The sequence below is a fragment of the Staurois parvus genome, unplaced genomic scaffold (assembly GCF_062004578.1).
Source record: "Staurois parvus isolate SC_StPar_1 unplaced genomic scaffold, SC_StPar_1.0 ptg000048l, whole genome shotgun sequence".
NCBI lineage: Eukaryota > Metazoa > Chordata > Amphibia > Anura > Ranidae > Staurois > Staurois parvus.
In genome coordinates, this window is record NW_028317844.1 from 22809252 (window position 1) to 22835560 (window position 26309).

The 26309-nt window shown below is 41.0% G+C and overlaps 1 protein-coding gene across 1 annotated transcript in view; it reads left to right on the top strand.

Annotated features, from left to right (window-relative positions):
* LOC149470386 (midasin-like) overlaps window positions 1-26309 on the top strand; it is a 232654-nt gene that overhangs the window by 101560 nt on the left and 104785 nt on the right. Inside the window, exons 19-25 of the mRNA XM_089665390.1 lie at window positions 381-477; window positions 3940-4053; window positions 9205-9352; window positions 10327-10440; window positions 10777-10928; window positions 11771-11949; window positions 25651-25859. Coding sequence (XP_089521516.1) covers window positions 381-477; window positions 3940-4053; window positions 9205-9352; window positions 10327-10440; window positions 10777-10928; window positions 11771-11949; window positions 25651-25859 — 1013 coding nt within the window. The remainder of the gene's footprint in view (window positions 1-380; window positions 478-3939; window positions 4054-9204; window positions 9353-10326; window positions 10441-10776; window positions 10929-11770; window positions 11950-25650; window positions 25860-26309) is intronic.

Sequence of the window (26309 nt, forward strand, 5' to 3'; positions counted from 1 at the left end):
TTTTTCAGTTGTGTACCCATTTGCAGCTCTATTCCATCAATTGTACCCCATTTGGTGGGACAACATTGTGACCAGGACTCACAGGAAGCATTGGGTGAAGGTGCCTGCAAGGTCCTGCATATGTCCCGCTCTCAGGATCCCATTGGACAGACACCATGTAGGACTGCTTGATCTCTTCAACTTCCTGGAGCACGGTGTTTGACTATACAGTAGCAGTAGCAACTCTGATATATCATTTTACTGCTAAGTAAGGTATTTAGCGGTAGCATATTTTTAAAATTGATCGATGATGCAAGGTTCTCCTTATTAACACGCATGTTCTATACAGTGTTTTGTATTGATTTTAAAAACCACCAATCCTCTTTATTTTGCATAAACAGATCCCTTGGTACGTCACCCAGATTTTCGCTTATTTGCTTGCATGAACCCTGCTACTGACGTTGGAAAGAGAAACCTACCACCTGGAATAAGAAATCGGTAAATGTGTATTACAATATTGCTAAATACTCATGCTGCTGGTATTAAGATTATATTTGTTTGTAAATGTGCTGTTTGATTGACCATGATTATTCTTATGACAGCTAGTGAGTGCCCCCCCACCCTCCTGAACCATACCAGGCCACATGCCCTCAGAGTGGGGTGGGGGGGTGCTTTGGGGCAGGGTGGGCTCACTCGTCTCCTTTCCTGACCTGCCGGGCTGCATGCACGGATAAGGATCTGTTATGCATTTTTTTTTTTTTTTTGGCGTGGGAGTTCCCCTCAAAATCCATACCAGACCCGAAGGGCTTTTTTTCTATATACGAAAAGTCCTGCAGAACGAATTTAAATTCGGTATTACTGTACTCCAGTTAAAACTAACCACACAGTTTGTAAACTACCTGCCTCTAATGTCTGAATGGGTTCTTTTTGGCCCGATTAAATTTCCTGGGCACTAAAATAAAAAGGGGCTGCAACTTCTTACTATCCTATCCCTTGTCCCATGAAAACTAATTTGCATAAGCCAATCTACCCAGAAACCCCCTACTGTGTCTTTATTCATAGCTAGATTGTCCTACATTTTTCTTATAGAATGGGTGGAGGCCTACTTGCATAAGCAATAGTTTTCAAAATGTCTTCAACTTTTGGGAATCTTTTATTCTTTTATTCAAACCTTGCCAGTAGAAACGCAAACTATACTGCAATGCTTTTAATATACTCCATAGTATCTACTTAGACTCCTAACCAATGATCCTCCAATTGACGTTCCACAACACTTTTAGATTGAATTGGACTTTTTATTGAGGCTTCCCCCTCTTCCCTTTGCGTCTGGCAGTACTAAGGCCGTTTGTTCGAATCTCAACCATGGCACCACCTGTGTTCTGTGTGTCCAATCTAAGCATTGATAGTGTGATCTCTGTAACTTACAGTTGTGATGAGATAGCGATAACTTCAACCTCAGTTGGGGTCCACAGTCAGTGACTCAATCAGAATATCTTGCAGATCTTGTGAAGTTTAGTCCATAAACTGAGAGAATCTTACAACAATAAACATTCGATAGGTCGAAAGAACATACTGTTTCTGCTTCTTGCCATGAGGCTGTTGCAATGCATCTCTGGGAAGGGGGGAGGGCTATTTATGCAACATTAGCTAAACTAAAGGAAAGGGAGGAGCAGAGACAAAACACTGAAAACTTTTAAAGGCATATGACAGTCAATATGATAGTAATGTGAAACATGACAACCTGCCTGGAGTTTGCATGTTCTCCCTGTGCCTGCGTGGGTTTCTTCCGAGTACTCCGGTTTCCTTCTATACTCCATACAAAGACGTGCTGGTAGGTTAATTGGTTCCTGTCTAAATTGGCCCTAGTATGTGTATGAATGTAAGTTAGGGACCTTATATTGTATACCCCTTGAGGGTTAGGGACTGATGTGAATGTATAATATGTAAAGCACTGCGTAAATTGACGGTGTTATACAAGTAACTGAAATAAAAAATATAATCTCTCCCATGCTATACTAATATACTGTATATTGTCTTTCTTGATTTGACTTTTTGGCCAAATGTTGCAGCCTTTGTTCTTGTAAATGGCATTCTCACAGTAAAATTAAAAAAAAAAAAAAAAAGTCAAACGCTATACAATTTGACTATACAATCTCCTTTTTACATTTACCAAACCATGTAATATGGGGACAATTCTAAACAATCTATTCAGTTTTAATCCACTCATCAGGCCATTGTACGTCAAAGTTAATAGACTTAAAGGAGTTTGTAAAATCAGATTGTATACTGTATGGGCAGTCTTAAGCTGGCCATAGATGGGTCTGGTTTTTTTTTTTTTTTTGTTTTTTTTTTTGTTTTTTTTCTTTCAACCAGTGAGTTATTGGAAAAAAAAACTGGCCTAATTTCTCCATCTACACATTCGAGGTGAATGGGGGGAATCCTCCCATTGTGTCATTGTAGTCTGACAGTAGGGAGATTTCCATGTAAGAATACACTGAACAGTGCTGCAGCAGGGTGGTCGTACAGAAGTCTTTGTAGATAGACTGCTATACAACCACAGTAACCATACATGGATCTAAAATTTGGCCAGTCCCTACTGAACCATCCAAATTGCAGTCTATCTATAGGCAATATATTCGTATTCCCACCGACTACTACGAAATTTTGCAGCTTTTGCTACAGATGCAGATTTTTTTTTTTCTTTTCCTCTTAAGTTTGACTATTAATAAACACTTCAAATTTCCTTTGTTATATTTATTTCAGAAAGAAATGTATATGTGAGGTGCTTCCTCTCTTGTATATTCAGAGACAGAATAATTTGTTTTCTTTGTGTTCGCTGCTTTAAGATGATAGGCAGTCATTGGAAACTTTTCTGTATGTGGATTCTTCTCCTTTATTGCCAAATTAGTAAATAGCTGACAATATAAAAAAAAAAAAATCATAAATCTGCTTTAGGTAAAAGTGGTCTCCTCTCTTCCAGTGATGACTCTTTTGACATAATGAAGGTGGAAACTGGAGGGCTAAGGCTATGTTCATGCTGCAGTTTAGCAGCAGATAAGCTGTGTTCAGTGGCAGTGGAATGCCACCTCTAGATGCACTAACGCGCTGTGCTGTGGCCACTTATAAACTGGCCAATTAACTGCAGCAAAATTGCGAACCCTGGACACATACTATCTGTACCCAGGATCAGTGTTGAGGCTCTGTTTACATGTAACTGCTCAGTAGAGAGGTTACATGTGCACAGCAGTAGCACTGGCCACTGAGAGTAAAAACCTGACAGCTGCAGCAGTTCGCAGAGTATATGCTGGCAGTGTTTTCAACTGCCAGCAAGAATCTGATTTCCCTTCAGGAAGCTCTCCGAGATTGGTAGAAATGCAAACTGTTATATTTGTATGGTTTCTTGACTTGCCTGTGTATTGATCCATATTCTTAAAGCATAAGTCACCTTTTAACAAAAAATAAATGCACATTTTTTTTTTCCTGGTAAATGCTCATGTACTATTTTTTGTTTTAGGAGCCTGGAAAGCATTGCACAAGTGATCAGAAGATCACTAGTGCCATGCAGGTCTTTTGCAATCTGTCAGTTTTTTGCTAACAGGAAGAATCGAACACAGCACTCAACAGCACTGTGGTAGTTCATTGACAACTACAAGCCGACAGCTACAAAGGCTGTGTCAGGACTTGTAGTTTCCCATTCACAGAATGCAGGCGGGTGAAGTGTGTGTGTGTGTTTTTTTTTTTTTGTTATTGTGATAGCTAGTGGGGGGACAGTGCAATTGTAACATGTTACACCCTGAGTATGGGTGTAGCATATTACAAAAGGTGAACTTATCCTTTAATGAATGCTGAAGCACTGGGTATATCCTTAAAAAAAAAAATACCAGATCTGTCATACTTTACTAAAGCATCTGTTTAACTTTCTGTGGTATGTTGTGCCATTATAATGTCTCTATATTTCAGGTTTACTGAGCTTTATGTGGAAGAACTAGAAAATGAGAGTGATTTACAGATACTCGTTACAGATTATTTGAAAGGACTCAATGTAAATAAGACATTTGTCCAAGGAATTATCAGGTAAATAGAGGATGTTACATCTAACTCCTAAACAACCATCATTCTGTAAAAGATTTGTCTTGATTGCTAACAATTTTAAGCTTTAAGCAGGTGAAAGCTTGCAATAGTTATAGAAAGCTGGGTAAACTTTTTCTTGATGGCTGCTGTTGCTGGATATGTTGTATTTTGTACATTGTACCTCTTGCAGACCGGCCCCTGTGTGTGTGTGTGTGTGTGTGTGTGTGTGTGTGTGTGTGTGTGTGTGTGTAGGAAGAATCGAACTAACACAGCACTCAACAGCACTGTGGTAGTTCATTGACAACTACAAGCCGACAGCTACAAAGGCTGTGTCAGGACTTGTAGTTGCCCATTCACAGAATGCGGGCAGGTGAAGTGTGTGTGTGGGTTTTTTTCTCCTACATATGTGTGTGTGTATGTATGTGTGATCCTGCATTTCCGGGTAGGGGACGCATGCACGCCACCCCATATGTGCTTTCATTTGCTACAGCACAAGCCGATCAGTGGTTCTTGGACAGTGATTTATGGCCAAGACCTGCTGAGCATTGACAGAACAGAGCTTTGCATTGACAAACAATACAGCGCTCTGTACAGACCAACGATGTGTTTTCCCCCCTACAAAGCAGGAAGTAAGAAAAGGCACATCACCAGCACATACTACACACAGGGCACATTGTTTGGCACACAGTTAACCCTTTAATTTCCTCTAAGTGTTAACCCCTTCGCAGCCAGTATCATTAGTACAGTGACAGTGTATAGTATTCACAAACTTTTTTTTCATTTATTGCAAAAATTAAAAAGCTAATGGTATTCAAATATCACCAAAAGAAAGCTTTATTTGTGTGAAAAAATATTATACGAATATCATTTGGGTACAGCGTTGCATATTCATGCAATTTCCAGTTAAAGTAGTGCAGTGATGATAGTAAAAACATGGCCTGGTCACAAAGGGGGTAAAATTTTCCAGAGCTTAAGTGGTTAAACATTTTTTGTATGTAAAGGGCTTTGATATGGTAATGGGAAGACCAGGTGAAAACAGAGTGAAAAAAGCCTTATGAAAACAATGCAGCGTCAATCTAAGCTACAATATATATCGATTAGTTTGAGGTTTAATTCCACTTTAGGTAGATTTTAAATATATTACTGTAAAATGCAGAGCAATACAATTTTTCTTTGCATGTCTAAACTAGATTGTATTTCTAAACAATTAGCCTTGTCAGGTAAGGGTTTGCTCCACTACAAGAAATTATAGCAAAACTACATTTCTTGTTCCATACAGTACAGAGCACAGGCAGATTCGGAGACTGGGTTATAGGCAGGTACTTGTAAGTGATGGCAAGAAAAACTTCTCTTGCTGCTTTGGGGCCACAGCACCAAGCACCATGAGGAGGAGCTAGACTCCTTTTATCAAAAAATGCATGGGGGTAAGACCACCCTGTTGCCTATTAAATCAAGGACTAAGTCTTTTGTGGGTCAGTCCTCAACCTCTACCCAGAAGAAAGACTTTTTTTTTTTGTCCCTCACAGGCCTCGTCTTCTAGCCTGCATCAAGAAAACCATTCTGATCCAAACCAGCTAAACCCAGTTCTAAGCTTTCTACACAATAACATGGTACCCCCACTTCATCAAGTGGAAGGGCATCTTTTGGCCGCCTTAGTTTGGGACATCAAACCTTTTGGATTCAGCCTGTTTTTCCAGCCTGCCCTCCTCCCTGCTACAGTGGAAGCTCTTCAGGCTGCCCTCCAACAGTTACTTTACTTTGGGGTAATTGTGCCCATTCTGGTGGGGAAGAGGTTTATAGATTTTTACTCCAACTTGTTAAAGGTCCTGAAACCCACCGGAGATGCGTGTCCAATTTTGTACCTCAAGGTCCTCAACAAATACTTGAGAGTCGGGAAGTTCACATGGAATCATCCAGGTCAGTTATTGCCTCTCTTCAACCAGGGGATTTCCTGGCTTCTGAATATGAAAAAGCTGAAAAACATGAATGTTCCCATTTAACCTCCACATCGGCACTGTGCTTTGCCATAGACAAACACCATATCTTAATCGTACAGTACAGAACATAGGCAGCATTCATACACCATGTGAAAATTCATCGAGAGCAAGTTAGCACTGAGAGGTGTACGCAGCTAGCAACTTGGTAAATATACAAACACTTAGTGTAAATCATAAAACGAATGGTGCAGCGCCTTATGCAAACGATCATATACAAGCAAAACATTATAAATAAGTGTGTTTAAACTGATTCTATCTTGTTTCTGTGCACACGAAAAAACTTAAATCAATTAAACCAGCAAAATTCATATCTGTGATCTGTGCCTTCCACATTGATGAAGTGACCGTACCACATGCAGATATAACCATTGGTGCCACTGCTCCACCAATATGAGCTCCCATGCTGTTCTGATGGTCATCCCATGGTAGTGAGGAGTGAAAACTGCTGGTGATTGCCATAGAGAGCTTGGAGTTGATTTATATTAATGTTCACTCTGCTGTGTTTATCTGCAGCTTATTGTCTGGTGAGTTCATATTGGTGGAGGATTAGTGGCACGATATCTGAATGTCGTACAGTCCATCAAGTTGGAAGACACTGAAATATTAAGGCGCAAATCATGAACTGTGATTTTGATTGCTTTTTTGGTTTGTGCAGAGACGAGTTACAATCATTGTTTAAGAAATTTAATTTATGATTGTTTGCATGAAGCTCTGCACCATTTGTTTTATGATTCATTCACTGTGGGTGCAAACCTTCAGGTGGTTAGATACTGGCAAGTTTTTGAGGCCACGCTATCTCCTGGGGCACCTCCCCTATAACCGTATCTCACTGTGAATCCTGTGTTTTATGATAGTGTTTGAGGGTGATGGACCTATTCTCCTTCACAGAGAAATCAGACTCACTAGTTTTTATTCATTATTTTCTTTGAATATCTTCAATCAACACCTCACTGTCTTCTAATGACCACAGAGAAACAATGTATCCGGATTGTTGCAACCTTGAAAAAACTGGCAGTTGTACCCAGATCCCGTACTGTAGGGATGGCCTGAAATGTTTGCTTTGCACAACTGGATCCTGCATAGGCACCTACCTTGGCACTTGGTGCAACACACTTAGTCAGCCTCACGGTGCTATACTGGTTCTGGGCCGCAGTCCATGACTATTGAATCCAGTCCCTGAAATCACTTTTGGGGATATGCCCACCTTGACGGATACAGTCCAGTGCCGTGGACAGGCAAGACTGTATCTCTGTGTTACTGTAAAAATTTAGCTGTTTTTAGACTAAAATGTGTTCACTTCACTGTGAACTTTATAAACTTGGAGTTAAATTTAAACCACTTAAGAGTTCAGTATCCAGTACTCTATCCAGATGTGCTTTTGGCGAATGCCACTCTGTTGCACCCTGCACAGAGATTTTCCAGCACGCGGGACCACAATCTAGGTGCTGCAGCCTGAGAGGGATTGTCACTGCGTTAAGTTACTAAGCAATTTAACTTTTTTTTTTTTTTTTAGCTACCACCACTGCCTTTTGATTGAAAAAGTGGGAACTCATAATCTTAGCAATAACATATGAAAAATAAACGTCTGTACACACACTGTCACCACAGACAGGTATATTCAGAGGATTATATGGATAGGAAAGGGAGAGGAAGGGAAGGCAAGGAGTGGGAAAGGGAGGAGCATAAGCAGCCTAGGTCAGAGATATCATCAAATAAGAATAAAAGGGTCCACTCATGATGACATAACTTCCAATAAGATGATTAATACAGTCTTCATAGGCGAGATACCTAGGTCCCAATTAACTAGGTAAAGGGAGATGAGACCAACATCAACCTCTATGATGTGCAAGTACATTAATAGTATGCTTAAGACGGGACTCTATAGTCTACTGGTCATATACCAGATGTCCAGAAAATGGAATGACGAAAAGGAACGAAGAAAGGAATAGGGGACATTGAAGGTGGAGTAGTCCCCTAGAAAATAACAATACTTAATATTAATGTATCTTGGTCCTGTTGGATTTGATGAATTGTGTGTGGATTTTGTTTGTGAATTGGGCAGAGGTCTCAGAGATGTCACCTACACCTCACTGCTTTGTTTTATGGCACACTACATGTTCCTAATGCCCTACATGTCCTGTGACAGGACAGATGGATTTTGTCATTGTTTTACGACAGGTCAGAGGGAAGTGTTAATCTGTAGACTTTTTTCATGGTCTTAGGATATCTCATTGCCTCTCTAAACAATCCCATCCTCTTTCCACCCTTCTCCAAAAAAACCCAAAACTGTCCGTTTTGGTTTTTGGCCAAGTGCACCCTGAATTTTTGGGGTGTGTGTATATGGTTTTTTTTTTTTTTTGGCTTGCTCTAATATCCAATCCCCTGAAGCTACCTGCCTATATAACCCAGTTGACTCTGAATTTGCCTATGTCCTGTACTGTATTTCAAAAATTGAACTTTACAGGCAAGTAAAAAATCCAATTTTCTGTAACTGGGGTGACATCTGTAGATAAAAGCAAGCTGTGTTTACGGCATTTCATGCATAGCCTTTTATCTGAATTTTTTGTACTTTACTAGTCATGTTACTAGAGAAGTATGGGTGTACAAAAAAAACAAACCTACTTACTCACCTAGAGATTTGTCCCCCGCCAGCTCTCCACTGAGAACTGGGGGAATAAAGACCTCTGATTGCTTAGTTCTCCGTCTTTAGTGAGCAGGGGAGCCAGTGATTGTCAGTCACTTCCTCTCTGCTCTGCCCCTCCAGGTCTCACTGGTGTGCCAGGTTGTGCAGGGGGCAGGAGCTGCTGGCTCGGGCTTTCAGCGGCCTGCTGAAAGGCCGAGCCAGCTGCTGGTAAGGCATCTGGGTGGATTTTGACTTTGTCAAGATCCCTGCTGACCCTGGACCGGATCTGCAATTTCAGTGGACAGCATGCTTTACCCTTTCTTTTTTGCTGAATCTGGGACACAGGACTGAAGAACGAAGTGCAGTTCTTTGATCCCCAGGGAAAGTATGGCTAAAAAAAGCTTTGGCCATACTTATTTTAATGTATCTAATATGGAACACTTTTTTTTTTTTTTTTTTTGGCATATTTCACCCCTTTTTAAATGGGCTGTTCATGTTATTGCAGTGCTAATTTTTTTTCCCACTTCTTTTAAGCTTTTACTTGGCAGTACGAAAGAAGGACAATATGGAGCTTGTGGATGGTACAGGCCACAGACCTCACTATAGTTTACGTACTCTGTGCAGAGCTCTGAGATACGCAGCTTCAAATCCATGTAGCAGCATCCAGCGTTCTTTATATGAGGTAAACATGCCATTTGCTGTTATTGTTTAGTTGCAGTAAACAACCCCAATTTCAAAAAAGTTGGGACGTGGTGTAAAACACATAAAAAAAACAGAATGCAATAATATGCAAATCTCTTAATCCCATATTCCCAATAAAAAATAGAAAACATGTAAACTGGGAAAATGTACCGTTTTAAGAAAAAAAATACTTTTGAAATTGATGGCAGCAAGATGTCTCAAAGTTAGAACAGGTCAGCAAAAAGCTGGCAAAGTAAGCGATCCTAAGAAGGAAGAGCTGGAAGAACATTTTGCATCTAGTCTAGATTGAGATCTGCTGGCCAGTTCAGTACTTTCTAGCGCTTTGTCTTAAACCATTTCTGGGTGCTTTTTGACGTGTGCTTTGGGTCATTGTGGCATAATTTTAAAAAATCCATAACATTCCACAGGGAGAATTGCGCATGCTTGTCCAACAAACTTTCTAGGTTACAGCTATGCAAAAATCATAAAGGTTTATGAAAACTGTCCCAGTAGCAACTGCTGAAGGCATCTGAATGCACACTAAACACAAAAAATTGGTTGGTACGTGGGTTTTTTTTCAGTCCTATATTGTGAGTTTCCAAAACTGACCCTAAAAAATTATCTTGCTTTGGCATAGTTATGCCTAGTACACATGATAAGAAAATCAGATGAAAAATAACGCTTTCCAAACAGCCTTCCAATAATCTGATGGTTAGTACACAGCTTTCGAGAGCTGATAATGAAATGTCATTCATAATTATCCAAAGGGACAGGTACACACATTTTTTTGTCGTTCAGTAATTGGGTTGGCCTTATGTTTTTATGTTGGGTTTACATACTCCAGTGTTTTCTAACATCTGACTGGATCTTTGTAATTGGTGTTCTTTAGTTGGGATTATTCATATTTTATCATTCGTAACATTAGTTTGTAATTGATTTTATTTCTTTTTGACTGGATCCTTTGTTTTATTTTAGGGATTTTGCCTCTCCTTCCTTACACAGCTTGACCGAGCATCTCACTCAACAGTCCAAAGCTTGATATGCCGGCATATTGTACAGTCTGGCAACATTAAAAGCCTTCTGAAGCAGGTACCTTATTCTTGTAATGGAATCTTAAAGCTTACAGCTAAATGGTTTGGTGTCTGATTATATTCTACATATATTTACATATTATTTTATGGTCTTGCAGTTTTCCTTTTTTCCAGGCTTATTACAATATGTATGTTCAATTTTTAAAACCAAGTAATCAGATGATGGTGTTTGGATAAAGGGTCATATTTAAATTAAACATTTTTTTTTTCCTAATATATTTTGTACCCAGTTTCAGGATATTTTATAATAGTCTTTTTATTCACGTGTGTTTAGCATTGCAAATTAAATGTTGGTCTTTTGAAAGAGTAACTCTATGTAATTTTTTCTTCACAGCCTCTCCCTGAGCCACATGGAGGACGCTTTGTTCAGATAGAAGGCTACTGGATTCCTGTTGGGGCTAAGAACCCAGCTATAGATGAAAGTTATATCTTAACACCCTCCGTAAAGCTCAATCTCCGAGATCTTGTTAGAGTTGTCTCTGCAGGGTATGTCAACATTTCATTTTGTTTTATACATGTATATACTGAAATATTACTAATGGCACTGAACTTTAGGTTTCATCCCATGCCTCTCTGAATAGTATATCTTAAAATTGCTATGGCTTACGATGGTTTTAGGCAGGCAAAAAGCTGCTTCCTAAAGGGATAGTTCACCTTTAACAGAAAACTGCCTGTGCAGATAAGGGATGTATGTAGATAAAAACAAAAATAAACTGTGCAGCTCTAACTTAAGTTGAATAATGCCCTTGCTATAGGTGTAGGCCAATTACGTACCTCATGAAGCCTGACACAAATTCTCCCAGGATGTTGCTAAGTGAGGCCTGGTCATCACTGATCATCTCAACCTTCTCAGAAGTGAGCTCTCAGTCGCTGAGATCAGAGCTACTACATCAGGGGAGGGAGAGAACATGTGAAGGGGTCTGAATCAGAGAATAAGCTCACTCGTGATGGTGGGGGTGAGCAGTAAATGACTAGTCCTCACTTGGCAACGTCCTGGAAGTATTCCAGTCTGGCTTCATTAGCTACGTAAATGGCTTACACCTATAGCAAGGGCATTATTCAACTTTAGTCAGAGACGCACAGTTTTTGTTTATCCACAGACGCCCCTTAACTGCATAGGCAGTTCTTTGGTGAAGGTGAACTATCCCTTTAAATGTCCTAATTGTGCAATCTTCCTTTGCTAACAGTAAATATGGCACACATGTTGTATTGTACACTGTAATTAGCTAAAATCAGACTTTAATTTAGCTGCACACAGCCTAATTGGCAAGTGCTGCTTTGTGTATCAGGGCTGATGTGATCACTTTTTTTTTTTTTTTTTGTTTAAGAAATCATCCAGTACTTCTTCAAGGAGAAACATCTGTTGGCAAAACAAGTTTAATTCGCTGGCTGGCTTGCGCTAGTGGGAACCATTGTGTAAGGATTAATAATCATGAGCATACAGACATCCAGGAATATATTGGCTGCTATACATCCGATGCTTCTGGGAAACTTGTATTTCAAGAAGGTAAACCTTTTTTATCTTGTGTGTGTCCCTTCTTCAGTGTTGCAGTAGACGTACTAGAAATAGTATGACTCCAACCCCCTGCCCCATTTATACTTGGGTGGGTACAGCATCGAACCCACTGCTTCTGTTCCCCGTGAGCTCTAAGGTGAGAACACCGCTGTCTGCCTCCCCCAGCGCTTACTGGAGAGCTCGGCTGTGGAGGGGGAGGGACCGGCTGGCTCAGGCTCTCAGCACTTCACTGAGGCTGAGCCAGGTGCCGCTCCAGACTCTAGGATGGATCCTGACTTTCAAGTCGGGATCCTGGCCTGAACATGGGGCCGGCTGGTGTGTGTTAGGAGCTCCAGCAACAGCTGGAGAGAGTGAAAGAGATACCTTCATCTGGCTCCCTTTGTCTAGCTCCTTCTGAACTGGGGAGCAGTGCTGGAGGAGCGTGTGTCTGCTGGGACCCCTGCGGCTTGGCATTATAGCTGGAGAGCGGAAACTACTAGGTGGAACGGAGAGGAGGCGGAACCCGGTGTGAAGGGGTAGTGGCTGCAGGAGCAATTTTGCAGTTGGCTCTGCCTGGCTGCTTTGCTGGTGAAGGAGGCGGCTGCGAGTCGGCCAATAGGAGAGGTGAGAGCGGGGCGGAGCTGGGAGTGGCAGGCTGAGGACGCCTGGGCTGCCGAGCACATGGTGCCGATTAGAGTGCAGCGGATCTTTGTGGAGGTAACTAGCCCCCCTGCATGGGATGCAGCAAGAGGTCCTATGAGAGCAACCTATGAGAACAGCCAAGCGGGGTCCTGGGAGAGGAGTGGAAAGAGGAGAGAAGAGGATTCGATAAATACCCTTGGTCACCTCTAAACTGAAGATTTACTGCATATGGACACTGAAGTTGTGTGGGGTGAAGAAAGAGGGGAAAGAAAAAAGACTGAACAACCATATGCTAGGGAATGGTGAGTGCCCACAATTAAACATTATAAACTACATTATAAATAACAGTATAAGTTTTAAAAATATTGCTGCTTACCAAGAAGGAAGGAAAAAAAAAAAGTGGCTGGTGGAAGCAGTTTAGGAGTTAGGAGTTTATAGTGGAAAGTGACACAGGAGTTATTCAACGGATCAAAAAATAAGGGTACTTAAGGGGAGAAAGTCGGAAGACTGGGAATAATTATTTAGGAATGTGGATATGTGAAACAAACTGAGTATTAAGCCTCTAGAAGGAAGAGAGGCAAAAACAATACAGGTCCCACAGGGGTCGATATTGAAGGTAGAAGCAGAAGTTCTTTTATACCTGTATTTCTGTACGTATATAAGTATTTATCTCCTCAACACATCTATCTAACCTCTTATTGAAAATTAGAGGACTAAGCGTATATTTAAAGTCCATAAAGAAGGTGGAGACGAAAAGGGGGAAATAGAAAAAACTATGAAGATCTGAGCGGCGAAAGGAAGAGGGGTAAAGACACCCAAAACTAGTATAGGTAAAATTAAAAAATATATGCCCCCACAGGAGAAAAGCCCAGGAGGTTTATCCCCGGAGAGACAATGGAAATCTAATGGAAGACAGGATGCGGAAATTATTAGCGGAGATCAATCTGGACTGTCAGAAATTATGGATCAGAATCCAGGTAAAGAAAGATCAAACACAGTATGTGTAGAGAAAAGAAACAGAGAAGAACAAATCGCTCACAAATACCGACAAAGATTGAAATAGCAGATATGTTTGCGAAGTTAGAACTCTCAATAAAGAAGGATATGGCAATACTACATAAGGATTTAGGACAGGTTTTGGCCCGAGTGGAAGAAACGGAAGAAAAATTGGATAAATGTGCACAAGTTATATCGGAATTAAAGGGGCAAATGGAGGAGATGCGAATTGAACAGAGGAAACGGTTATATAAGCTAGAAGACCAGGACAATCAAAATAGAAGGAATAATCTGAGGATCCGGGGGTTACCAAGACATCCCAAGGAGAAGATTTAAGAACTGTAATAAATAAGGTATTACATTTAATATTAAACCTATAACAGAGCAATGGACAGTGTTCACAGGATAAGAAGATCCCAAGGAATGACCATAGAAATGCCAAGAGATGTGATCGTAAGATTCCACTAATATCAAGACAAAATTAAGATTTGGGAGAAAATGAAAGGAATTCCCTCAATGAAATATGAAGGAGCGACCTTGCAGATATATGCAGATATAGCACCGGAAACGTTAGCAAGGAGAGTTGTGAAACCATTGCTGGAACAGATGCAGAAAAAAAATATTCGATACAGCTGTGGTTTCCCAGCATGTTTAATGGGATGGAAAGACGGTCAATCAGCCTGATTCAAGTTTCCATATGAGCTCCAGGACTTTTGTGGAAGATTAGACTCGCAAATACCAGAAATCTCAGGATGGACCTACGAGATATAGGTAAAGAGAGGACTAGAGGAAGAGAGATGGTTATTAATTTCCAGAAAGAGAGACAGAAATAGAGACTCAAAGAACGGAAGAAGATAACATTCTTGAGAGACTAAATAACTTACCGTATTTTTCGCTCCATAAGATGCACTCCCCCCCCCCCCCCCGAAAAAAATAGGTAGGGGGGGGGGGCCGGACGTCAGTGCGTCTTATGGAGCGAATATAAAGTGGCCGGTCTGGTATTTCTGCCGCCACCAAGTCAGAATATTGGGCCGGCCGATCAGCTCTTCTCTCCTGAAGGACCTTACCTGTTCCTCGCTCCAGCGCTGTGCTGTTTTCCCGCGCCAGCTTCTGTGACAGCCGGGTGCCCACTGCGCATGCGCGAGAAGCGCTGCGCTTTGTGAATGGTCCGGTGTCTTCTGGGACACATGACAGGTCCCAGAAGGCGCCAGGCCATTCACAAGCGCAGCGCTTCTCGCGCATGTGCAGTGGGCACCCGGCTGTCACAGAAGCCGGCGCAGGAAGAAGAGGGAAGGACAACTCTGTGGAAATTCAGGTATCCGCTCCCCCTCCCTCCCCAAAGGTCTGCAGTCTCTGGTCATCTGTACTATGTCCCTGGTATTTTCCCTGTACTATGTCCACAGTCTCTGGTCATCTGTACTATGTCCGCAGTCTCTGGTCATCTGTACTATGTCCGCAGTCTCTGGTCATCTGTACTATGTCCGCAGTCTCTGGTCATCTGTACTATGTCCGCAGTCTCTGGCCATCTCGTGCGCTGTGTCCGCAGTCTTTGGCCATCTCGTGCGCTGTGTCCGCAGTCTCTGGCCATCTCGTGCGCTGTGTCCGCAGTCTCTGGCCATCTCGTGCGCTGTGTCCGCAGTCTCTGGCCATCTCGTGCGCTGTGTCCGCAGTCTCTGGTCATCTCGTGCGCTGTGTCCGCACTCTCTGGTCATCTCCTGCGCTGTGTCCGCACTCTCTGGTCATCTCCTGCGCTGTGTCCGCACTCTCTGGTCATCTCCTGCGCTGTGTCCGCACTCTCTGGTCATCTCCTGCGCTGTGTCCGCACTCTCTGGTCATCTCCTGCGCTGTGTCCGCACTCTCTGGTCATCTCCTGCGCTGTGTCTGCAGTCTATTGGTTCAGAATATTTTTTTTGTTTTTGTTTTCCGCCTCTAAAACCTAGTTGCTTTTTTTTTGGTCAGGTGCATCTTATGGAGAGCGAAATACAGTAATAGAGGTAGTTGAATGGGAACGTAATTGAAAGTTACAATTGGGGTCTCCTCTTCTTTTTGTTTTTTTTTTTTTGTTTTGTTTTTTTCTCTATTATACCTCGCTTTCTCCTCAACCCTTCTGCCCATGTACAATATGGAGTGGTTGGAGACTTGGAGTGGGGGGAGGGAGGATGGTGAGGGAGAAAGAGAGATGGCATTGTTTGAAAGGTATAGCATAGGCGGGATAAATGGAGGCGTACATAGACAGAGCCTTACCCCAATTAAAAGGATCGAGGAGGGGAAGTGTCTCACTACAGATCTGAAGGCTACAGATGAGCCACAGCTTTTTTTTTAGGGGGGGGTAGAGGGGGGACTGGGAGAGGAGTCGGGAGGGAAAACAATAATATTTGTCCAGTAGTTCCCGGTTGGGTCAGATGTATCACATTAAGATCTATGCTAAGGTGGATTGGGAGAAAAGGAGTAGGAATAATAGTCCAAATAGGAATTCAATCATGTATTTAGAGGATACGTTAAGGAAATTGATGGATTTTAAGAAAGGTAAAACTGATTGTGGCAGGGGATTTCAACTTTTGTATGGATCTAGGTTGGATTCATTATCACATGTACAGACGGAAGGAGGTAGACGTTTAAAACAAATTAAAAGGAAACTACATCAATACCAATTGGTATATGGAGAATAAAACACGTAGGTGTAAAGGACTATACATTCTATTCCTCTGTACATGCGACATACTCTAGATTGGATTATATAATGATAAAACATAGACTATTGGAGTCATTGATTAAATCCAATATAGAAGTCACATCGCTGTCAGATCATGCATCGGTTACAATGAGGTTGAAAGTGGGGAATGAACAAACTAAAATGTGTGCATGGAAATTAAATGAAACTCTCATACAAGATCAGGAGATGGAAGTAAAAATAAAAAAAGAAATAGAGCAATACTTTCAACTAAATAAAATGGAAGAAGTTTTGACTGGTATGGTTTGGGAAGCCCACAAGGCGTATATAAGAGTTACCCTAATCTCCATAGGGGCAGAAAAAAAAAACAACTACGGGAAGATAAAAACAGTAATAGAGGAATTATTTGAATTAGAGCCAATACATTAAAAAAATACAGACTGTAATACAACAGAAGATAATATTAAAGAAAAAAGATTTAAGTAGCCTAATAGAACAGGAGACAAAAAGGGCCTTTAATTTTGGTGTTAAAAGAAAGATATCAATGGGGAAATAAAGCAAGAAAATACTTGGCAAGGATGGTAAGGAAAAATAAATCAACAAATTATATTGAAGTTTGGGATCTTTTCCCAGCCTGGACCAGCTGGGCGACGTCAGCAGACAGTGGACTTCAGCCCGCTGTTAGCTGAAAACGGGTCCCCGGAGTGCAGAACGATCTGCACTCCTGTGATCCACAGAAGTACTGCCAAAAGAACTTTGGCTGTACTTCTTTTTAATACAAAATACTTAGAGGTGATTTGATAAAATGATTTGTGTGCTCTCTCGTCTATTGAGGGACCCAGGAATTCTTAGACTGTCTGGTTATGCTGCCACCTACAGGAGAAATGAACAGAGACCAAGTTAAAAAAAAAACTACACAGGATAACCCTGCCCTCTATACCGTGCCTCATTTTTTTTGCTAGTGTCCTCAGAAAAGGACTTTTTTCTTTTGGCTTTGAGCAGCTGTTGATTGTGCAAAATCTTTCAAAGTTTTTCCAGTCAGTCGGCAAGTGCTGGTATGTTCATAATGGATGTGCAAAATCCTTTAAAGTGATATTAACCACTTCAATACCGAGCAGTTTTCCCCCCTTCCTGTCCAGGCCAATTTTCAGGTTTCAGCACTCTTACACTTTGAATGATAATTGTGTGCTCATGCAACACTACCAAAACTAAATTTTTATCATTTTGTTCACACAACTAGAGCTTTCTTTTGGTAGTATTTAATAACCACTGGGGTTTTTTTTTTTTTTGCTAAATTAACAAAAAATAAGACTGAAAGGTTTTTCTTTGTTTCTGTTATAAAAGTTTGCAAATAAATAATTGTTCTTCATAAATTTAGGCCAAGATGTATTCTGCTATATTTCTTTGGTTTTGCACAGAGCTGCCCTGATCCTCCTCCTACCTGGGTACTCTGCCGGTGCTGCTTGCCCCTCCCTCCTGCCAAGTGCCCTCATAGCAAGCTGCTTGCTCTGGGGGCATCCAAGCAGGCTTGCTCCCAAGCCGCTGCTCTGCTTGTCCACACGCACAGCTTGGTCCTGCTTCCTCTCGCTCCTCATTGGTTCACTGCCTGTGATTGACACCAGCGGGAGCCAATGGCTCCCTCTGCTTTCTCAGCCAATGAGAGTTCTAGGAGGGACAAGGCTTTAGTGCATATTGCTGGATTTTGATGGGGCTTATGTAAGTATTAGGGGAGGCTAGGGGGGCTGCTGCACACAAAAGGTTTTATTACCTTCATGCAAAACCTTGAGCTTCTACATTCACTTTAAGTCTCTCTAGTCAGCCAACTAGAGGATGTTATACTGGTGGTTGCTCTGGGGTTTATTTACTAAAGCTAGAGAGTGCAAAATCAGGTGCACTTCTGCATGGACACCAGTCAGGGGTCCCCTTGTGGCCTGGTTTAGCTGTCTGCTGGGGACAATGTCTGAGATGAATATATATACGTGACAAAAAAATCAGTGGATTGATCCTCTCTGGGGAACTCAATATAAGGTGACATAAATGTATATACGTGTCAAATCAGTGGATTGATCCTCTAGGATCTCAAGTGAATAAAGTGATCACACATGGTATAAAGGACCATGAACCAATACCCCCACTATCCAAACATAGGATCATACACAAAATAACATAAAACACAAATAAGCGTGAATCCCTAAATAGGGATCAATAAATTCAGTTGTGATCACATTGGTAGACCATGCTCTGCAGACTGAGCCTGGGCGGCAGTGAGTTGGTGGCTGGCTGCTTTATATGTGTATATATATTTGTCACTTGGTTTGTTTCTGATATATTGTATCAGAAACAAAGGATACTAGGATAGCGCTGCATCATTTTGGTTTTGCTAGTTTTATTTCCACATGGTTAGATGCTAGCAGCTCCCACTCAATTTACCACGTAATAGTAGCGCAGGAGATCTTCATTATTTTAATTTCTGAGATGAGTCGCTAAGGTTTGTCATTCCACATCCCTGTGCTAAACGCATGCTGTACTTCTCTGGCTTGTTCAAGACTCTGCTGCAGATTCATATTTAGTTGTAGCTGTCATCTCTGAAAGAAGAATCGTTCAGATTGCTTTTGTTTTGTCTCCTCATTTCTCTGGTCAGCTCTACCCTTGGTTTAGTGGAATCAATGGCAATCTGTCTAGGTTATAAAAAAAAAAGTGTCGGCAAGTGTCTGTAAGTTATAATTTTAGTTCTGCTGGTCTGCTAAATGTTTCTGCTTTGCTAGAACATGGTTCTCTTGTCGGTATTCATGCGTGGGCACCTTTGGTTAAAGTACTGTATTTAGTGTTCTCATATAAGAAGCATTTTTTTCCCATGTGGACTTCAAGGGGCAGTGTGTCTACAGATCGAATCTAAGTATGATTTCTCTAGGGCCTGAGTGATGGAAAAAGAAAGCTTAAAAAAAGACCGTGCCTTTCTTCCCATTCACCACTGTTAAACATTTCTTTTGTGCCTCCTCTTTTTGTGACGCCGCTCCCAACTTTGTTTCCAGTCTGCCCACAAGGTCCAACACTGAGACTCTGGTTCTACTTGCCACAGGAGGGTCTTGTTTGTTGAAGTAGAAGGAATGCTACACAATAAACCACCTGTCAAATGTTGCTTACCCCATTGCTCAGATACTCCTTGTATACATTTTCTAATTGCTGTCTCCAATAACAAAAAAAAACAAAAAAAACCTGCGTTAACGTGACCACGAAATGAAATGCAGGCTCAATCCCTCTTTCTCTGCAGCTGGTAGGCGTGAACACCTTTCCATCTGACAGCCCATTGGAGTTATGTAAGCAGCAGGGTGATGTTGCTACTCTTTGAGATTTGCTGGATTACCTTTTCTTCCCTTCCAGTCCATCATGAATGCTGCTGCCAGACTCATCCACCTTTACCAACAGTATCTGCTTACCCCTCTCTGTCAATCGGTCCACTGGCTTCCTCTCGCCTAACAAATCAAATAAAAGGAAAAATGAACAGCAGCTCACGCAGCCATCCACTGCTCTACTTCCTCAACCTCATGACCAACCTAGTCTCAAAATACCAACCAAATCATCTTTTTTGTTCGTCCCAAGACTTCCTACTGTTTAGATTCCTTGTCACCTTCTCCCTTGATCGCCTACATGACTTCAGCGGGCCTCTCTCATCCACTGGAACGTCCTAACAAAATATCGCCTACTCTGTCTAATTTGTGCGATCCCTAAAAAATCTTTTCGTTAGAGAGCTCTACCCTGCCTCCACTTAACAACTGTAATTTTATTTTTTTCCCTCATCTCATCCTACACGGTTATTACCCTTTGTATCACTCAACTCTCCCTTTTAGATTGTAAGCCATAACGAGCATGGCCTTCTGATTCCTCCTGTCTTGTATTGCAACTGCACCATCTGCCCTCATGTTGTAAAGCGCTGCACAATTGTTGGCTCTTTATAAATTCTGTATAATAATAATCATTATTGTTGTCTTTCCACATGATACACAGACTAGCTGGAGCTTTAAGTTCACATGACGGTATAGAAAAATGTAAAAAAAAAAGAAAGCGATTAGAAAATGTATGTGGGGCAAATCAGAGCAACAGCGTGTTTTGTGCATCCTTTCCTTCTACTTTAAAGATGGCTAAACTCAAGAATAAAAATGCAATGTATTGCAGCCTATATTCCTTAAATGTGCTGTCTGCCTTACCCACCAAGGGACAAAACGTTGTGGCTAGTTGAAGGATTACCAGCTGAAAATAAAGCAAAAGAATCTAGATAAAAACAGAATGTTAGATTTACAAATCTCATACACCCATATTTTATTCATAATAGAAAACCTATCAAATGTTTAAACTGAGAAAATGTACTATTTTAAGCAAAAAATAAGATAATTTTGAAATAGATGGCAGTAAAACGTTTGGACAGGGTGACGTTTAGTAATATGTAGCATCTCCCCTCTTCATTTAACATTTTGAAAATCTCTAAGAACTGAAGTGAAGAGTTGCTTGAATTGTGGGAGAGGAATGTTGGCCCATCCTTGCCTGATATGAGATTGTAACTGCTCAGCAGTCCTGGGTTGTTTGTCATATTTTTCATTTTAAGATGCACCAAATATTTTACATTAGTCAAAGGTATACAGCCTTCCCTGAAAAAGATGTTGTCTGGGTGGGAGAATAGGCTTCTCTAAAACCTGGATATGTTTATGCCCATTGGATATGGATATGGATATGCCCATTCCAAATGTACTAATGGCACTCCCATCCCATCAGACATGCAGGTTTTGAAACTGAGTGCTGAAAACAAGCCAGAAAGTCTGTCTCCGCTTTATTCTGGAGAACACTACTCCCATGATTGCCAGAAAGAATGTCAAATTTCAGTTTCTGTGACCACACAACAGTTTTCCACTTTGCAACAGGAAATTTTAAATTAATGTAGTCTCATAAAAGATGGTGGCACCTCTGGATCATTTTCATATTGGCTTCTTTCCATGATAGAGCTTTACCTTGCATTTTTTGATTGCACAGCATACTGTGTTCAGACAGTGGTTTTTGGAAGTATGCTTGATCCCATGCAGTGATGTCCATCACAAAAACATGTCTTTTTTTCAATGCAGTTCCGTCTGAGGGTTTGTAGATCATGGGCATCCAGTATTGCATTTCAGCCTTGTGCACAGAGATTTCCCCAGATTCTCAGAATCCTTTAATAATATGTACTGGGAGTGATTTATTTAAAGTCGTTACTGTTTTACATTGTGGAATATTGGTGAACTTGAGGGATTTGGTTGACTCATTTCCTGATCAACATGCGGGAACTTCAAATGATTTGCTTATCTCTGCAGTGTTGGACCATTCTGCTGGATGGAAGGCCATCTGATTTGAATTCAATCATAGTGCTGGTGATGTACATCAAGCATCAGGGAGGGATCATAAGTCTTGCTGCCAGCAAGGGGTTTATCACTTTCTGTCCTGGGCAGAGCTAAACGTTCAGCCTTATCTGCTGCGTACTTTTTATGCAAGGGCAATAGGCAAGCAGACTTCCTCAGTTGGCAATGTCTGGACCTAAGGCTCTGAGGGATTGAGGCATCTATTGTCTGTGATTTTTTTTTTTTTTTTCCATTTTATTTTTTAATAATTTTACAACCTAGAAAGGCTTTTGTCAGGAAGGTCTGCCTTTTTAGAAGAGGAAGGTATGCTTCAATTAGTGAATTACATGTTTACAAAGATTTTTTTCTGTTTTAAAATCACTATATCATAACCGTATAAGACATGGAACTTGTAATCGTAGACCATGGGCTATTTGCCACTACCTTCAGGTGATTTAGACAAATGCAAACACTGGCAAAAACTTCACAGGGAATGCCCCCAGTGCACCCTCATCTAACTTACCACTTCAGTTTTTTGATAGTGGTTTAAGGAGCCTCCTATAGTGAAGTTTCTAAACATTGTCACTTCTGTCAAGCTCCATGTGCTTGTTGCCTCAGGGCTGATTAGTAGCTTCCAGAACTGTTATCAATTATGTGCATCTTAGTAACCGTACCCAGACCCCACAGCAACAGGCCAGACTATAATTTTGGACTAAGATCGCTGGATCAAGCTCTTGGTACTCACCTTGGCATGTGGCTCAATGTGTGTACTTGGCCACATGGTGCTATACAGGTCTAGAACCATGGTTTTTTCATAGAATACCTTGACCCTGAAGACCCCATTGGGTAAAGTATGATCCCTTTTGGGAACCTGCAGCATGAATAAAGTAAGATGGGGTTTTTCCTTTAAGACAGTCCTGTTTTTATTTGAGGAGTGTCGCTCAGTTAGTGAGATATCTAGAAACGTCTCTGCTACGTGGGTGCTAGGTAATGTTTTTTTTGTTTGTTTTTTTTTTATTTTAATGTTTACTTTTTTAAAAACTGAATTGGTTTCCTACCCAATGTTGCTGCTTTTGTGGTGATGTAGTTAGGTGATAAGTCTTCTGGCTCACATGCTTGCACCCACCATTTCTGCAGAGAATGCAGGTAGTCTGTTGCTTGGTCTCTGGACTACTTAATTCAGCAACACAGCTACAGAACAGCAGGCAGCTCCTGATTTATAGTGGCATCTGTCTGGATACAAAAATGCCCTTTCAGTCTGCATTCCTTTTGTGAGTACCCCACAGAGGATCTCTGTACTTGGTGATGGCAGAGATAAGGTACAGAGCAGCTACTGAGGTAACCGCAAAACACTCAGGATGATAGCAGTTTGTTGGCGCAAGTTCATATATTGGCACACCTCCCTTCCTTTAATTTTAGCTCTCGGGCCTGCAACAGATTGCCTGTTTTAGCTAAGGCAGATGCACCTATGACATCTTGTCTAACTATGTCTGATTTATTTTGAAAACTATATGCCCTTCTAGAACCTTTTGGTCTCCAGGACCCAAAAGCTCTCTTCTGCCTCTCCACCACCAGAATCTAGTTAGGTGTATAACCCAGAGTCTTCAACTGGTTTTAAGAAGATTGTGGAAAGAGAGGTAGATGCAGTAGATGGTACTGCAGAGTAAATTTTTCCTCCTGTTTGTTGAGACACAAGGTAGGTAAGGCTTCATGTTTTCTAATGTGAACTCATGTGTTGATGCTGTGGGTACTAGCCATTGCCTAGAAGCACTAGAATCTCCTCAGCCTAAAAAAAACACCCACCTGCGGTCAACAAATGGTTGGTGTGATCTAGAAACACTTTTCCTTTGAACACATCAATTAGCTGTTCTTTGCACAAGAATTGGCCAAATCCTTAATTGGTATTTTTTCCTCCAAAAATCTTTGCTTACTAATCTTCTATGGAAAAGGACTGTATGAAAAGATGGTTGGTCCTGGTAGTGGGTACTGACATATTTTTCTCGCAAGCATATTCCTGTTCAGGATGTACCCTTCTAAAGCCCCTTTCACGCGGGTGGTCTGGTCAGATCCTCCTTTTCTGTGGTTTTTTTTTTCCTCTTGGTGAACCCGACCTGATCCTCCATCTCTTGTATAGGTAGTCTGTTGTTTCCATTACACCCAGCTGCCTCCGATCTGGCAGAAAGAAAGGGAAGGGGGATCCATTCCCCTTCATCTGAACAGATCAGAGGGCAGTTGGGTGTAAACAGACAGTTGGTCTGTTTAATACGATTGCCCATAGATGAGAGCAGGTTTATGCAGAGCGAACATGGACCTGTCATTCGGCAGCTCCACTCAGCTTAGCAGGGGATCAGCGGACGGATCATTGAGCAAAACCAGATCTGACCCATGTGAAAGGGGCCTAAGTATTCTGTCAGATGCATACCTTTTGAAAGCAACCTTTGCTGGTCCTACTTTACAACTAGCCTTTACAGTGATATAAATTTGTTAACTGGCTAGAGAGCATGATGCCTTTTGATGGAGAACACCTGTTTTGGTGAATTCCATGATTATGTTATCAAGGAAGTTACGGGGGGGGGGGATGTACAGTTGTGCTCAAACATTTGCATACTCTGAAATACATACTACAGAAATTGTGAAATGTTGGCATTTATATTGAAACGATGACCATGCCAAAAAAGTCTTTTATTTAACCACTTGCCTACCGGGCACTTTTACCCACTTCCTGACCAGGCCAATTTTCATCTTTTTCAGTTTTGTCGCACTTTGACAATTGCGCGGTCATGCAACACTGTACCCATATGAGATTTTTCTTTTTTTTCCCACAGAAATAGAGATTTCTTTTGTTGGCATTTGATCACCACCGGGCTTTTTATTTTTTGCAATATAAAGGAAAAAAGACAGCCTATTTAATTTCTGGAGGCTCAAAAACACAAGGACAGTACAGATACCCCCCCCCCCCCCCCAAGTGACAGTTTTTCAGAAAGTAGGCTTTCTGAGGTATTTACTAAGAGGCATGGCAAGTTTTTTGAAGTTGTTTTTTTTGGTTATAATTTTGTTGAAAGTGAAGAAAAAAATTTTAATTTTTGAAATTTTTTTTTACAAACTGTCACCATTGCAGTACAGCGTCATCATATAATTGGTACAGTGGTGATCAGGGACACTTAGTTGCGACAGTGTTTAGGGAAGAAAAAAAAAATTTTTTTTTTTTGTAGTTAAATTTAAAAAAAATTTTTTTATAGTGTTATAAAAAAATAGCAATACAGTGTTACCATAATAACATACTACTCTGGGCAAGTGATCACCATTTTTTTTTCATTGGTATAAGCAAGCATTTTTTAATTTATTTGAAACTCCTAAGGTTGAATGGAGCTTCAAAGATTGCTTCTCCGTCTGCCATTTTCGTGGTGGTTATCCGAGCTCATGATTTTCTAGAATCGGGTTTCTCTTAAGGCTCGCTTTGTTAGACTGAGTGCTTCGTATGCTTTTCAGTGTAAAGCAGCTGTTTTTCTGAGTGCAAGGCTTTCACCTATTCTGCTTTTCCCACATTCTCAGGTGGACATGTTGGCCTCATCTGATGCCAGCTTTGGGTATAAAATCCCTCAGGCAACTCTTTGAGCTGAAAGCGGTCATCAGTTTTGTTGTTTTCTGACCCTGTCAGCATTTGTATACTGAGTAGACAACCTCCTTGTTGCACTTCTTTTTGGATGTTCCAACAGTCTAAGAACTCCTGTGTCCCACAATGGACAAAAAAAGACAATGGGATTTATGTACTCGCCATAAAAACTTTTTTTTTTTTTGCGGATAGTGGGCAAGGTTATATATATTCCTAGATTGTAAGCTCGAAAGAGCAGGGCCCTCAATCCCCTCATGTTTTGCATTGTATTGGTATTGTTCTGTCACATGTTCTGTCCCCTTTGTAATGTACAGCGCTGAGCGAACCATTGGCACTTTATAAATACTGTATAATAATATGTAGACACCTTGTTAAGATACAGTAAAGATCTCCAAGGTTTTCAATTTTACTTCTCAATTTCTTTGATTTAGGTGTCCTAATTGATGCAATGAGAAAAGGTTACTGGATCATACTGGATGAACTGAATTTGGCTCCAACAGATGTACTTGAAGCTCTCAACAGATTGCTAGATGACAACAGAGAACTGTTCATTACTGAAACACAAGAAGTGGTTAAAGCACATCCACGTTTTATGCTTTTTGCCACACAGAATCCACCAGGCATTTATGGGGGCAGAAAGGTTTGTGTTTTTTTTTTTTTTTTAATACTTGAACATATACAGTACTGTGCAAACGTTTTAGGCAGATGTGAAGAAATACTGTAAAGTAAGAATTCTTTAAAAATATATATATTTTTTATTTTTTTTGTCTATTTACAAAATGCAAAGTGAGCTAACAGAATAAATATCTTAATCAAATCAGTATTTGGTGTGATTTCCCTTTGGTATCTAATCTGAATCAATTCTTAAACTTATACACTTTGTACACAGGATTTTATAGGATTAGAGTCTGTCATGAACCACCTAATACCAAGCAGGTGCCACTGACCATTAATTTCATATGTAGGTTGAAACAGACATTGCTGAAAATGCTGTGTAGGAGGTCTAAAACTGGGTGAGGAACAGCCAGCTTCGAAGGTGAGGCTGTGGAAGACCATTTTATGTCATGGCAAAGATTTCAAAGTAGACTGG